Here is a 16,578-nt window from a genome sequence, read left to right as displayed (position 1 = left end):
ATACATTTTTAACTCCTTTGAGTAAATACATTGAGCCAATCACTTCAACACATGATAAATGCGTTTATTTTACTAAGAAACTATCAAATCGTTCTCAAAATGGCCACACTACTTTGCATTCCTATCAGCAGTGAGGGGGCCTGTTGACCATGTCCTTGTTAGAATTTACTGTTTACAAGTATTTTAGATTTTGTTCATTCTAACATAAGAACATAACAAGAAGTATGTGATAGTTTTTTATTGAATGTGTAACTTCCCTAATGATACGTGGCCATCTTATCTGTCACTTGTCTGTCTTCTGAGAGAGCTACCTGATCCATTCCCATCTTTTTCCCAGGGTCATTACATTACTTCTTTGTTTGGTGGGAGGATCAGGGTGGGCACACGTAGTTGTGTGTCTACACAGGTGAGAGGACAACTAACCAGAGCTGGTTCTCTCCTTCCCACCACGTGGGTTCGGGGCTCAGGCTTGGTGGCAAACATCTGGACCTGGAGCCGTCTAGACAGCCCTTTTTAAAGCCCATGCTCAAACCAGACTGTTCGATTTCCTTCCAGCTGAGTTTTAAGAGTTCTGTAAATTTAATAAAAATTTCAAAAATATTTCATTAAAGAAAAAGTATTTTTCAGAAATAGAAAAGAAAAAGCATTTTTTGTGTATTTTGGATATTAGTAATCTATTGGATATGTAGGTGTTTTCGCTCAAATCTGTGTTTTTTTATTCTTTTAGCCGGTCTTTTTTTAATTTAAAAAACAGACAACTTCTTTTGTTTTGTTTTGGTTTTTGTTCTTGTTGTTTTTGAGACAGGGTTTCACTGTATAGCCCTGGCTGTCCTGGAACTCACTCTGTAGGCCAGGCTGGCTGCAAACTCAGTGATCTGCCTGCCTCTGCCTCCCAAGTTCTGGGATTAAAGGTGTGCACCATCACCGCCCAGCAAAAAATGTGTATGTGTCAGCAGTTTTCAACCTGTGGTTTGTGACCCCTTTGTGGGTAGAACAACCCTTATGCAGGGATTGCCTAAGAACATTGGAAAACATGAATATTTACATTAAGGTTTGTAACAGTAGCAAAATTACAGTTATGAAGTAGTAAGGAAAATAATTTTACGGTTGGGGATCACTACAACACGAAGAACTGGATTATAGGGACGCAGCATTAGGAAGGTTGAGAACCGCTGGTGTATGTGCACCACATGTGTGCCTGGTACCTACAGCAGTCAAAAGAGGGTGCCAGATCCCCTGGGACTGGAGTTCCAGATGATTGTGAGACACTATGTGGGTGCTGAGAATTAATTACACTAGGGTCCTCTATAACTGCTGAGTCACCCTCATCCCAGGCCAGAGTCTTGGAGAGCAGAACTTCTGAACAGGAATAGAGTTTGATATATTTGTGCTTAATTCTATGGACTGTGCTTTTGATTTGTATGTAAAGAGTCACTACCTAATCCAAGGTGACGTGTGTTTTCTCCTGTATTATCTTCATTTATGTCCATAACTTATTTTGTCTTTTAAGAAGTGCTCCTGCTATGTTGGCCAGGCAGGTTCTGGGCTAGTGAGAGCATGCCATCCTCCCGCCTCAGCCTCCTGAGCAACTGGGACCACACCTGTACGCTGTCACTCCTGGCTTATGAAATGCTCATGGGTGTCCAGGTGTCCAGCATCAATAGCTGATGGGTCATTCTCTCCCCACTGAGGTCCCTTTGTCCTTTTCTCAAAGGTCACATGGCTGCATGTGAGTGTGTCCATCTATAGGCTACTTTTTTCCTTCCCATTGATCTATTTGAAATTTGAAACAAACTGTTAAAAACCTGTTTATGATACCAAAAAGAAAACTTCAATATGTGCAAAAAGAAAAAAAATTGCACAAGTATTTTTGATCATGATGTAATGAAAGAAAATAGTCATGTAACATACTGTCTAAATACATCTTGTCTCAGAAAACTAGCACTGGAAGAAACTGATTTAGAATGGAGTAGCGTGAGAACTCACTCCATGTACCAGACACATCACACCTGGGCAAAGATGTGTGAGTAGAAATAGTGATAGCTTCCAAGTATTTTGAACAAACTGAAAAACCTTGGGAAATATGGTAAGAATTGCTTAGCACCTCTAATTTAGATAGATTCTATTAGCTGTTCTTGTTCTACCAGAAAAAAATATTCCTTAGCTTCTGATTTGAATTACACTAAGTTGAAAAAAATTAAATTGGGAAAATTTCTGTAGTCATGTTCTGTTCTCACCTAAGAACAGTGTCTCTTATTTTAAATCCCATTATCTCCTGCTTTTCTCATTCTTTTCATGTTCTCTGGTTTTGCTACATGTATATGGACACTGGCATGCATGTGCCCTTTACTCTCCCTCTTCTTGGCCCCTCCCTCTCCCATCAGTCCCCCTTGTTCCCTTAGACAGTTTTACTTTCATTCCACATAGATTTTTTTTTTTTTTTTTTGGTTTTTCGAGACAGGGTTTCTCTGTGTAGCTTTGCGCCTTTCCTGGAACTCGCTTTGGAGACCAGGCTGGCCTCGAACTCACAGAGATCCGCCTGGCTCTGCCTCCCGAGTGCTGGGATTAAAGGCGTGCGCCACCACCGCCCGGCTCCACATAGATTTAAAAAAAGAAAAAAACTCCTACTTTGGATGTTCATGAAAGGACAGCAGAGTTCCAATTTTTAAAAAAAATTTCATTGCTTTTTGTTGTGAAAACTTTTTAATATTATAAGAAGAAATGTTTCAAGACTTTTAACAAAATGGTGAATGTTTCATTTGTTAAAATTATCTTCTCTCATTTTCTAAAGTAGCCTATTCCCCCATCTCTCTCAGGAAGCAAATCCCTGAGGTACTGTTAGCAGCATAAATGTTTTTAATTTTTTGCTTATGAAATCTCATGGGAAATGTTTCATCTGAAACGAAGGGAAATAGAGTTGTCTTGGTTGAAGGTGAGCCCAAACCTTTGGGTTGGGATGGTAAACGTGGTAGGTACATCAAGCTTCTGTAATGGACTCCCCAGGCTTCCTAAAACAGATGGAAAGAACTATTATTGGAAAAAGACCAAGCTACTTAGATGGACAACTGCATTTCCTATCTTTTTCCTGACACAAAACAACTCTTACACCTGAATCTTGTATTCTATTTAACTTATTTATCTATTTATTTATTATTTATTGTGCTTGCATGTGCTCACATGTGCTTGCATGCCACAATGTGGTGTATGGAGTTCAGAGGACAACAAGATGGAACTGGTTCTTGTCTTCTACCATATTGGATCCAGGATCAAACTGAGGTTGTCAGGCAAGCACCTTTACCTCCTGACCTAGCTTGCTGGCTGTGTCAGTCAGGGTTTCTATTGCAGTGAAGAGACACCATGACCATGCAGCTCTTATCAAGGAAAATATTTAATTGGGGCGGGCTTACAGTACAGGGGTTTGGTCTATTATCGCCATGGCGGGTGGCAATGGTGGTGTGCAGGCAGACATGATGCTGGAGGAGCTGAGAGTTCTACATCTTGATCCTCACTCAGGCAGCAGAAACAACTGTGTGTAGCACTGAGCTGAGCAAAAAAGACCTCAAAGTCCACCCCCACAGTGACACACTTCCTCCAACAAGGCCACACCTACTCCAGCAGAGCCACATCTCCTAATAGTGCCACTCCCTTTGGGGGATTTTCTTTCAAACCACCACACTGTCCCTGTCTCTTTTTAAATTCATCATAAAGATCTGCTATGGCTTGGATTTAAAATGTCCTCCAAAGGCCCATATACTAAAGGGAGCAATAAGAAGTGTGTCCCGGAGGGAGGTGTTAGCACCCTGGATATGTGCCTTTGAAGGGATTTGGGAACCCAGGCTCAATCTTCTCTCCTTTTGATTACTAGCAGTGAAGTGAGCAGTTTTGCCCTATCACACACTCCACGCCATGTGCTCGCCGTTACCCCAGGCTCAAAAGCAATGCAGTTAACTGCTGTGGACTAAAACCTTTAAAATTCTAAGTTAAAATGATGTCTTCTCTATAAGTAGACTTTATTCTCAGGTAGCTTGTGACGTCTATGGAAAGCTGACCAATACAAGGTCTAATTCACATTGCAACCATTTCTTCAGTGGCAATGAGAGCTTGTCCTGTCTATTACAATACCTTTCCACCTTCCACATGATTTGGATACATGTATAAAGATTGAAAGTCGTTTTCGACCTTCTTTTAAAAGATCAGAGCCAGTGAGATAGCTCAGCAGTTAAAGGCACTCATCACAAAAACTACCAACTTGAGTTCTATCCCTAGGACTCACATGGTGAAAGGAGAGACCCAACTCCTGTCAGCTGTCTTCTGACTTCCAAATACATTCCATGGCATGAGTGCGCGCGCACACACACACACACACACACACACACACACACACACACACTCCAAATAAATGTAATAAAAGAACTTTTTTTTAAAAAAAAGGATTACATAAGGTTGTTGTAATGGTGTCAAGCAAATCTTTGTTCTTTTTGAACTGGTAGTTAGTTCCTGAAAGAAGGACAAAATGACCTTTGGGTAAAAGCTGAGAAGATGGACTTTTTGCAGGGGGATGCTGACTATCACAACACCATTCTGTGCTCCAGAAGTGATGGACCCGTAGAGATGTAAATGCTTTATGTCTATGGAAGGAAGATGAAGGGCTCCTCAAAAAGTGAAATTTTGGAATTCTCACAAAGCCTGAGATTCAAGCTTGACATGAGTTAGTCCATTGTGTGTGTTAAAAAGTGTGATATTGGGTTTGCAAGTTCTTTCATGGGGTAAAGGTACTTGCCACCTAGCCTGATGGCCTGAATTCCATCCCCAAACTCTACCTAGTGGGTACAGAGATTCTTTTCTGACCTCTACAATTGGCTGTCACGTTTATGCCCCACACAAATACATAATTAAATATACAGGAAATCTATTAAAATATAATTTAAATTAAATAAAAGGTAGGAGGACATGTACATGTTATATGTAAATACAGTATTTTGTATAAAGAATTTTGGCATCCATTGATCTTAGTATCTGAGGGGGCTTTGGAACTAATCTACTGATACCCAGAAATAACTGTATTTGTTGACCAGATGTAGTTTCAGAGTCTGAAAAAATAGATAAACAGATAGACATTAGGTTTATGGTGACCATCAAAGTGTACCTAACCAATAATGTTTGCTTCAACCTTTACCACATATCCAACCTTTGGTATAAATCTAGTCAATACTCTGAGCACAGGATTCAGGAAATACTAAACACTATGCCACAGAATTATAATTTTTGACATCTAAATGAACCAGTTAGAACCAGAGTTTGGAACCTAAATGTCACAGGAGAACAGCCTACAACAGTAGTCTATAAGAGAAGAGCAGACGGAACTGGGGTTACAGATGTGAACTACCACGCATGACCCCCCTTTGCAGTTCACAGGATGGGGTCAGAACAGCCACAATTCGCCTACTTACCACACATGTCAAATATACTGCAAGATTAAAATGCACCTTGAATTCTAGGTGAAAAAAGTTACCTTGGGTATGAAAAGTAAAAAACAAACACCTGAGGTACGTGCACAACACCATGAAACTGAAAACTGTATTTGAACACGGTTACTCACTAGGCAACAGGTGACCTAGAATGAAGAACTAATGGGTGATATACAAGGTCAAAGATGCTCTGTTGGAATGTGGTATAAATTGTGGTCTATGCAGGTAGGACTTTCCTCTCATTCCTTCTCTTCTGGCATGTTATAACTTCTTGAAAAAGAAGGTATCTTTTCTGAGAGCTCTTGTAAAGGTTTTGCTGTGTGTGTGTGTTTGTGTGTGTGCTCGTGTGTTCGTGTGTCTGTGTATTTGTATGTGTGCTCTGCATGGTTGTGTGGAGACTGGAGGTCAATGCTGAGTATTTTGCTCTATTACTCTTTACTGAGGTTTTGAGACAGAAGCACTCATTAAACCTGGTGCTCACTGATTGGCTAGACTGGTTGCTTAGCAAGCCCCTGGGATTCACTTATCTCTGTCCACCCTCCAACTCCTGCCTCCCACCAGCACTAGAGTTAAAGGCCTACATTGCTACATCCAGTTTTTTACTGGTGTTGAGGTGTTTTTATTGGTGTTGAAGTCCCCATGCTGCAAAGCAAACACTTTAGTGACTGGGCTATATCCCTAGTCCCTATAAGCTTTTTTGAGATATGGTCTCTATGTGTAGCCAGGCTGATCTAGAACCTACTTTGTAGCCCAGACTGGCCTTGAACTTGTGGGCAAGCCTCCTGCCTCAGCCTCCTTGGAACTGGGGTTGTGGAAATAAGTCACCATGCCTAGTAAGATATGATGTTAAGTGGTGGTAGCACTCAATGTAATGATATCTCTGGCCTCCGAGTCTTTTGTTCCTTGAAGACTTAAAGGTGAGCCAGAGACTCTTTTCTATCGCCTTATAGTTGATAAAATCATTAATACAAAAGAGAGGAAAGATATGTCCAATTTCCACATCAGTTCCTTAGAAATAAACTGACCTAGGCTACATGTGGTGGTATACACCCATAATCCCAGCACTTCAGAGCTCCAGGAGGATCACAAATTCCAAGCCAGCTTGGACTATATACTGAGCCCTTGTCTCAAAAGACTATAAATAGCACAGTTTCCATCTTTCTTCCTGCTTCCTGGGGCCTTGGAAGGACAATGGTGCAGATCTGTCTTTAACCTCTGTGCTGAACTATGGTATGGGCGAGTCTTAGAGATGCCCAGGAGCAGAAAGCCCATGTCAATAGGACCAATCAGTTTCAACACTTCATAGAAGGCAGCAAGGCAAACAGGGTGGGAACAGGACAGAGCAGCAGGGGAATGGGACAGAAACTGTTGAAAGGAAGAGGAACCAAAATTGATCTGCAGCCTAAGAGACTGGAGACCACCAATCATGAAACCAACAGCTAACAGTAACTGAGAGCAAGCTCTGGGGAACAGTAGAGGTGTGGATCTTGGTCTTTCCTTTGTTTCTCCACTGCAAACTGTGTTTGGTCCTAATTTAGAACCTCAACATCATATATTTCAATTTCCCTCCTGATACAGCTAGCTTCTGGAAACAGTTCTCTAGCCATTGCAATCAACAGTTTCCTTTTCTTACCTCTGAACGTGTGCTGAAGTCTCTCCTTGAACTTCCTCTTCATTTTGATGTTCAAATTTCTGAAGAAGTCTGGGACCCAGCAAACCAATCAGTAGACTTCCAACTGGTGCTGTGATGAGGATGGACAAAAATGCCACTGTCAACACATCCATTCCATATTTTTCTAACTGCTTTTCTCCATGGGTTCGCGCTGTGTCCAGAGCCACAGACCCAATGGCAGCCTATGAAAGTTTTAGCACAAGATTGGAAATGTAAGACAAGCGCACATTTTTTTAAGTGACATATTTTATCATTTGGGAAAACAAGCTGCTTTTCCTTTTGCTTGACTAATTCAACTTAGTCTTCTTTCAAAGTGTATTGAAGTTGGTTTGATTTTCTACAAAGTCTCCCCGCCCTTACATGGAGAGTAACATTTATGTTATAGATACACATGGGTCATGTAGTAACAGGTCTGTACATTTTAATATATTAGGGGAAAACAGACCCACCATATTAATCAAATATTGTTGTACATGATACATTTCTCTTACAAAAGTTGGAAGTTACTGTTCGTTTTCTATTTTAACTTTAAGAATTTGTATCAATAAAGAAAATACTTATCGTGTCTCAGTCTTTTGGCTAAGATCAAGTCTGGTACCTGTTCTTATCACTTTAATAAATAAAAAGCTTACAGGAGTGGTTATAGTTATTATTTAGAAGTGAGTAAAATTTTAGATCAGTATGTTTTCTATGGAGCATACACTAATTCTCAAACAGTATGAAACACCGAAATGGTAGGGACCTTCAAAACAATGTTAAATCCATTAGTTATTTGGTGAATTCTTTGCCCCAGCAGTTGGTGTAGTGTTTTGTTTAATATGTATCTATTGGAATGTATTGTGAAAATGCTCATTTTCTCTTAGAAGCAAAATGCAATACTATTAGTTCACACAGGGAAAGGTACATTGATCCATCTGACTAACTCCTTCTAGCAAGTGAAGAGCAATGTTTGCTTCTAAGATAACAGAGCAAGAGAGAAAAAGTGTGCCAGTCACACAATGGCAGAATCTAGGTGTCCATAGGTATCTGAAGCCCCTTTGTTCTTCTATCCCAGAACTCCCGGGTTTCAGCTGGTCATATTGCTGACAAAACAGAGATCTCATGTTTCTAGTCTCTTTAGATTAACTGCATGTCTATGTTCTGACCACTGAGCGATGAGTAGAGATGAGACACTGATGTGGATTGTTACCCAAAACAGAGCGAACCCACGTGCCTGCCCCCTCCCCACTGGACGAAAATGGCAGCACAAGTTGAACCTATGGGTAAGAGGCACAAGCCGAGAGTGACAGCCACCTTGTCAACTCCGGAATGGCCACGCTAGACTACTGGAAAGAAAAGAAAGTCTAGCTCATTCAGTTCCTCTGCTATTTGTGAGGCTCTTTGTTATTATGGTTTATTCTATGTAATAAGTAATTGAACATTTCATGAATTTTTTGGCAAAATATCACCTTCTGAATTGCAATATATGTTTTTCTTCCAGTTCTGCTGTGTATATATGTATGTGTATGTTTTAGGATATGTGTGAATGCCAAACTGTGATTTAAAATATGTGATATTTTAAAAATATCTTTAAAAAATATATACACATATATTTCCTATGAAAGATCATAAACCAAACTATTAAGAACTACATATATATTTGTATACATATATATGTGTATACATATAAGCCTCCTTGTTTTTATGTAGTGACAACAGAAGAAAAACTAAAATTCCATACATGATAATAATTCATTCTATAGCTGTTCTTTATCTGTAAATTCAAATAACTGCAGCTCAGAAATACCATAGAAATTTTCATCTGTATGAGCGTGTACAGACTTTTATCTCATCATTACTGTCTAAATAATACATGAACATTGTTTTAGCAATGACAAGTAATTAAGAGATGATTGAAAGCATATAGGAAATATGCTTAAGTTATATGTAGACAATAACCTTTTTTATAATATCTTGAATGAGTATCTGCAGATTTGGTATCCATGGAGGGTCTTCAAACTCATTCCTCATTCCCAGAGGATATTGAGGAGTGACTGTGTTTGCCTCCACAAGACATACAATACCCAACGCATCCTATATATGTAATTTATCCTATTTTAAAAATAGTTTTCATGGTAAGAGAGTATCAGCCTTTAATTTAAAAATTAAAAAAAGATGAAGTCATTGTTTTGATATTTACTTACTAATGTTACTAGCAGTGTGGAAGCTGGAGCTACTATGTCAGACAAATTATCCCATTTATTGTTCTACACTACTCTCCTTCACCATTAGGTTTTAGATATCTTGGAAAGACTGACTAAAAAAAAATCTCTGGAATGAATAGAGTCCTAGTTCACAGCCATAGGAAACCTAGAATGTAATCACAGCATCCTCATAATCCCCCTAAATTAACATCCCAGTCCACAGTCATAGGAAGCCTAGAATATAATCACAGCACGTTTGCATCCTCATAATCCCCTAAATTAACATCATATCTGATTTTCATTGCATAACCATAAAAGTCTGCCTACTCCAATAACTACAAAATAGTCTCTAGGATGCTTAAATTATGTAATGTAATTAGTTTGAAAATAGACAATACAATCATAGATCTCTAATATTTGTAAGAAATTATAACCTATACAATTCTAATTTTATTAGCATTTCCAGATATCCAGATAAATGAATGCTCAACAATGTCAAATGATTATCTGTATGTGCTCTCTTTATCACTTGTGTATTTGAATGTACAAATTTTGATTCACGTGACTAAGCTATTGTCATGAGGTTCAGCTAGCTGTGGAAAGTTAATATCAACTACTCATCTAGGAAATCAATACAAGAGTCTCCCCCTAATCATGAGTGATATTGACAAGGTCCCCAGTAGATCAATGAAAACATAGATAGCATCAAATGTTCCATATACTTTATTTTTACCTTATTAAGTCAAGAACTTTTACTTCTTAACTTTAAGGAAAAACCTCACGACTTCTCTTTGACATATGCAAATTGCTATAATCCCAACTCTTGCTCTTTGGCACTATTATTAAATAAAATAAGGATCTTTTGACCATGGCATTAGGATACTCCAAAAGTCAATTTGATAGCTAAGACAGCTGTAAAATGATTAGCAGTATCTACAAGGCAGACATGGTGGACAAAGGCAGTCAAAGCAAGATGGAGCAAGCCAGTGCAGCATTTCATTGTGGTACTCAAAACAGCATGCATTTTAAAACTTAAATGTTTATTTCTGTCACTTTTCCATTTAATATTTTTAGGCCATGGCTGCCAGAATCTACAAAGACCATGGGTGACAGAATCCACAAAGAGTGAAACTATGGATGATGAGTAAACACTGTAAAGCATTTCTAGATTCCTTTTCAGACTGAGCATAGTGGTCCATGCCTTTAATCCCAGCATCTGGGAGGCAGAAGCAGACAGATCTCTGAGTTCTAGGCCAGCCTGGTCTGCAGAGAGAGTTCCAGGACAGCCAGGGCTACACAGAGAAACCCTGTCTTGAAAAACAAAACAAAAAAACCTTAATTCCTTTTCAATTACTCTTTCTTTCATTGTGTATAAAGATCTGGGCAAATGTAATTTATCATCAATCATATGGCTATTGAAAGATTTCCAAACATTAAGACAAGCCATGCTCACTCCCTCCTTCCTACTTGCCTGTCTGCCTGTCTACCTGTCTTCCTTCCTTCCTTCCTTCCTTCCTTCCTTCCTTCCTTCCTTCCTTCCTTCCTTCCTTTCCTTCCTTCCCTCCCTCCCTCCTTCCCTTCCTCCCTCCCTCCCTCCCTCCCTCCCTTTCTCCTGTCTTCTTGGGAAATCTGAGATAAGATGAGTTAAAATGGTTCTTTTCAGGTGACTTAGTGTTTTAAATGATAAAAACTCAAATCTTCCTCTCTGGTCATGGTTGCTTTCTAGTCTGTATGGGGGTTTTGGATTTTTAATCTTCACCCTGGTGACCCAAAGAAATTTAAATGAGCCATCACAAATGAAACTTTTAGAGTAGATTGGTGTAAAATCTTCGAATACTCAAATTTTCAACCATGTATTCACTCACTTATTTCTATCATTTACCAACTGGTTACTTCTACCAACTTAGGTAAGTCTTCTTATTCAATATTTAAAGGTGTCTTACAGAGGAAAGTTACATTGATACACCTTTCTGTTAATTGTTACCTACCTGGACTGTGGCCTTTGGAAGCCATGCAAAAGAAATAAATATCTTTTCCTTTATGTTAAAACCAGCAAAACACACCATCAGAAATGTCATCAACATTCGTATCAATACTGCAGTGCCAAGCGTGGCAACACACAGGCCTGAAAGAAATATTCAGGTTTTAGAAATAATGAGATGTCAGGAAAAATTACATTTCAAAATACTATCAATAAGGAATAATGTTAAAACATTAAATACAAAAAATGGTTGCATATAATTGATCAATCAATAAATAAGATCAATCACACCATTGTTTAAAATCTTTCTTTTATAAAATCAGGATTTAATCAAACATTTCAATTCTTGCAAAGTAAATTTAAATTAGATGTTGATGTTTCTTCCTTCTTCATATTTTGAGATCCATCAAGCCAGTGTCAGTACATTATATACTGGGCGGACACAACACCATACACTTTATAGCAAGATCCACATTTTCTTCCATGTGTTTATTCAACACAGTGGTATGTCGTCACACCTTTGGGGGTTGAACAACCCTTTCACAGGAGTTGAAAATCAGATATCCTGCATATCAAATATTTACATTACAATTCATAAAAGTAGCAAAATTACAGTTAGCAACAGAAATAACTTTATGGCTGGGGGTCACCACAGCATGAGGAACTGGATTAAAGGGTCACAGCATTAGGAAGGCTGAGAACCACTGATTTAACATGGCTGTATTAAATGATATAAGGTGAAGCTGGAGAGATAGCTTAGTGGTTAAGAGCAGTTGTTACTCTTGCAGAGCCCCAGGTTCAGTTCCCAGCACCCACATGATGGCTCACAACTATCTGTAACTCCAGTTTCAGGGGATCCAACACTTTCTTCTGACCTCTTCAGATACCAGGCACACAAGTGGTGCACATGTATCCATGCTGTTTTTGTTTTTCCTCTTTTGGGAGGCCTGCCACCCAGCTCCAAATAAACACACACAGAGGCTTATTCTTACTTATAAATGCCTGGCCTTAGGTTGGCTTGTTTCTTGCCAGCTTTCCTTAAATTATCCCATCTACCTTTTGCCTCTAGGCTTTTCCTGTTCTCTTACTTCTGTAAATCTTCCTCTTACTCCATGGCTTGCTGTGAGCTGGGTGGCTGACCCCTGGAGTCCTCCTCCTTTTCTGGCTACTTCTTCTTTCTCCTCCCACATTTCTCCTTATATATATTCTCTCGCTGCCTGCCAGCCCCGCCTATCCTTTCTCCTGCCTTGCTATTGGCTGTTCAGTTCTTTATTAGATCATCAGGTGTTTTAGACAGGCAAAATAACACAGCTTCACTGAGTTAAACAAATGCAACATAAACAAAAGTAACACATCTTAAAATAATATTCTACAAGATATCCATATAGGCAAAACACATAAAATAATGTAAAAAATTGATGATATAATGCATGCCAAACTTTAAACAAGGTGGTGGGTAGACAAAATATATACTTTATGGGCTGATCAGCCTCAAAGTTTGAAGAAGTCAGAAACAAAAATCTGCTTTATATATGTGGTGTGGTTAAGTCGAGTACAGACAAACCAGTAAGCAAGCATAGATAAGTGAAAAAACAAAAACAAAAACAAAAACAACCTTTTCATTAAAGTAGCTGTGACTTCTTTGCAGAGTACAAGACTAGACATATTATTCAAGATACTTATCAACTAGTATGGAAGGAAGAACCCAAGCAGACTGCTGGAGACTGTCTGCAGCTTAGGAAAGAGAAATCCCTTTCTCAAGATCAGAGTGTGCACAGCATGAGAGGCTGTGTTGCAGCCCTGGGTCTTGATGGAGGGAGCCACAGCCCTCTGTTGGACAGCAGCTCCCTAGACTAGTAGATCTTCAAAAGCATCTACTGCCTGCAGCACAAGATACAAACAAGCTGATTTGGGCTGGTTATAGTTGATGTCAGTGGCGTGGACAAGGTTAAAGCAGAGATCTTGGTGAGGGGCACAGCGATGGGGTGAGGGTGTTGGGGGAAAAAAGATAAAAGCCAGTATTTAAGCTCCAGAAAGTGTAAATGGGGGACTGAAGGAAAACAGCAGAATTCAGTGGAGGAGTGTTTTAAAGAGACAATAACAACAAATGTGGAGGAGCATTCAATTCACAGACTGGATTTAGGCAGGTAATCTTGATGAGCACCATTGGCTGTGTGGTGGAGTAGAAGCCTGATGGATAGGTACTGAGAAAGGAGATGGAGTGGATGTGGATGGCTGGAAGGCTGTCACTGGTTTTGAGAAGTTTAAAGGTGGGAAGAAGAGGGTGTGTGCCAGGCGAGAGGGTGAGTGAAACGGAGAAAGCATCTATCTGTCTGTCTGTCTATCTATCTATCTATCTATCTATCTATCTATCTATCTATCTATCTGTCTATCTCTCTATCTATACTTTTCAGTATATTTTAATTTTAATAATATTAATAACATGTGCCACCTTTACCAATTTAAAAATCGGTCTGTCTGTCTGTCTGTCTGTCTGTGCCGCGATGTGAAATTAGAGGTCGGACATGTAGAGGACAGCCTTGTGGAGCTGGTTCTCCCTTCCACTTCGACGTGGCTTCGTGGGTTCAAACTTGGGCGTCCTGGCTTGTGTAGCAGTCTTCTCGAACTGCTGTGCCATCTCAGAGATCCTCCATCTTTACCGCTTTTAAGTGCAGGGCTCAGTAGCATTAAATAAATCTATACTACTGCGTGACCAAACTCCAGAACATTTTCATTAGCAAAATTTAAATTGTATACCCATTAAACAGCACTTTCCTATTTCCCTCAGCCCCCAGCCCTGGAAACCCATACTTTTATTTTATGCCATTGTGACCGTGCCTTAGTTTCTAGTTACATATTGCTCATATAAGTGGAGTGATACAGTATTGGCATTTTTGTGGCTGTCTTATTTCACTTATCATAATGTCGTTAAACTTCACCCGTGTCTGGTATGTATCAGAAAGAAAGGATATTCTTTGAAGAAATGTGACATTAGAAAATTTAAATTCTAAAGAGAAGCCTGTAGATGGCATATTAACAGATATAAAAAACGGCCAGGAAGATGGTGTAAAAGTACTAGTTCCTCAAGGCTGATGTCCCAAGTTCAATCCTTGAAACTCGCTTAAAAAGCTGGGTACCATGGCATGCATCTGTAATACCAGCATTCCTCAGGCAAGATGGGAGGGAGAGATGCTTTTGGCCCAGAAGCTTTTAGGCCAGCTCGCCTGGGACATGCAGCACAGCAGCAGCAACATGAAAGATTCTGCTCCAACAAGGTGGAAAGTGAGAACTGAATCCTGAACCTCCACATGTGCGGCTTGGTCGTGGGTGCACCTGTATTCACACACACACCACACACACACACACACACACACACACACACACACACAGAGAGAGAGAGAGAGAGAGAGAGAGAGAGAGAGAGAGAGAGAGAGAGAGGCGCTACATCTATCTGTGCATACTCATTTTTAAAGATGAATAAAAATAAGGGGAAATACTTGCAATTCAGTAGAGGATGGCAGGAAATAGGATTCCTGGTATGGGTGGAAGAATATTGGGATGTAAAGAGAGGAATGATATTTACAAATTAATTAATTGCAAGTGCAGTGCTGTCAATCGGGACAATCTTAATATGATACTGTTTGAATGTAGAATAAAGAACAAATACCAAGCATTTCCAATTCATGAGAACACATGACAGAGCTAACCAGTACCTTTAAAATTCTAGCTCTTGATCAGAACAGGGCTAGATGAACATCATTATTTTGGGCAGTAGGCCTGATTTTTCACTCAGAGTATCAAGCATTTTTCTCTAGCCAACTTCTCTAAAGACTTAGATCACAGATAATTCTTTATATAACTGTGACAATGGTAAACAAACACCTACGGAAGATATTCCAAGTCAGGATTTAAAGATATAGTTCTAGCCCAAGAACCACTGAGAAATCCTTACCAACAGTTTCTGGTCTGAGCGATGCAATAGATACCTCTGCTCCAATCAGGCCAAACAGAAGGGGCTGGAAAATGTCCCAGGTGACTGCAATTATCTTTTCTACCTCTGACTAAAAGAGAAGAAACGAAAACTTTATTATAGTTATAACTGCCAAAAAAATTGAATTATTTCATTTGGGATATGGATTTGAGATCAGTAAGAAATCAGAGGCATCGATGGATCCCTGGAGCTCTGTGGCCAGGCAGCCAACCTAGCCAAATGTAGCAAATCAAGCCAAACAGATGAACTCCAAGCCTGTGAGATAGGAAGATTGGGAGTTCAAGACCAGCCTTAATTACACAGTAAATCTGAGACCAGAATGTGATACACTACCCTGTGTCTAAAAAGGAAAAAAAAAAAATCAAGACTAGTAATTTTAGGTTGCTTAGTGCTACATAGTTAAGGAAAGTATGCAAATATAATTCAAATAAGCAATTCCACTGAAGGAGGAAGAAGTAATGAGTCTTCTCTATGAAATTATTTTTATTAAATTTGAGATGAGTTTATTTTGTGTGAGTGTTTTGCCTGTCTATATGTATGTGCACTTGTAGAGATCAGAATGGTATCAGATCCCCTGGAACTGGAGTTACAGAGTTGTGAGCCACTGTGTGAGTGCTGGGAACTAATCCCAGGCCCTCTGTAGAAGATGCAAGTGCTCTTACCTGTTGAATGATCTCTCTAGGCCCTATTTTTTTTTATTTTTTTAATTTTTAAACTGTCTAAGATAAGCCAGAGCTCAGAGAGTAAGGACACTTGCCACCTCAGGTCTTCAGCTGGAAGACGTGTCTGATGCCTGGGACCCACTGGTAAGAGGAAAGAACTGACGACAAGATCGTACACCTAGCAACTTGTAGAGCTGAGACTAGCTGGAGCAATCTAAGCTCACAGACTCTGTATTACACTGTCAGACAAGGAAGGGATACAGTTCCAGACTGAAGTCTGATAACGTGTCAAAACCTTCAAGTGTTTACATCAGGAATGAGGAGACGGCTCAGTGAGCAAAGTGCTGTGGGAGGACCCCAATTCAGGTTCCCAGTGTCCATGTTAAAGCCAGGGTCAGTATCCCTAACCTCAGTGTGTGGGGGCGGGGGAGCGGAAGTGGGGGTGGGGTGGAGGGAGAGACAGGCAGATTCCTGGAGCTCTCTGGCCAGACAATCTATCTAAAGCAGAGAGTTCCAGATTCAGTGAGAAACCCTACTCAAAAACAAGGTGGAGAGCGACAGAGGGAGACAAACGACATAACTTCTGCTTCCACGCCCATGTGGGGGACACACACACACATA

General features: G+C 39.8%; 1 protein-coding gene and 1 pseudogene across 12 annotated transcripts in view; one reads left to right on the top strand and one right to left on the bottom strand.

The window, feature by feature from the left end:
• The window catches only part of LOC128105175 (sodium/hydrogen exchanger 9B2), a 57,506-nt gene that overhangs the window by 8,797 nt on the left and 32,131 nt on the right, over window positions 1-16,578 (bottom strand). For 6 of the 12 annotated variants that reach the window (XM_052730112.1, XM_052730113.1, XM_052730114.1 and 3 more), the window contains 3 exons: window positions 15,257-15,365; window positions 11,312-11,448; window positions 7,102-7,322 (listed from right to left, as the gene is read on the bottom strand). In XM_052730112.1, the coding sequence (XP_052586072.1) occupies window positions 7,102-7,322; window positions 11,312-11,448; window positions 15,257-15,365 (467 nt within the window). Of the gene's footprint in view, window positions 1-2,495; window positions 3,009-7,101; window positions 7,323-11,311; window positions 11,449-13,762; window positions 14,838-15,256; window positions 15,366-16,578 lie in introns of those variants that run through there. The other 6 variants (XR_008216280.1, XR_008216281.1, XM_052730116.1 and 3 more) reach the window with 5 other exon arrangements.
• On the top strand, window positions 7,700-7,876 carry LOC128106856 (uncharacterized; annotated as a pseudogene).

This window comes from Peromyscus californicus, unplaced genomic scaffold (genome assembly GCF_007827085.1).
Source record: "Peromyscus californicus insignis strain IS unplaced genomic scaffold, ASM782708v3 Scaffold_9__1_contigs__length_137607984, whole genome shotgun sequence".
Taxonomy (NCBI): domain Eukaryota; kingdom Metazoa; phylum Chordata; class Mammalia; order Rodentia; family Cricetidae; genus Peromyscus; species Peromyscus californicus.
Note: the sequence above shows the minus strand (reverse complement) of the source record. Positions and strands in the feature narration are given on the sequence as shown.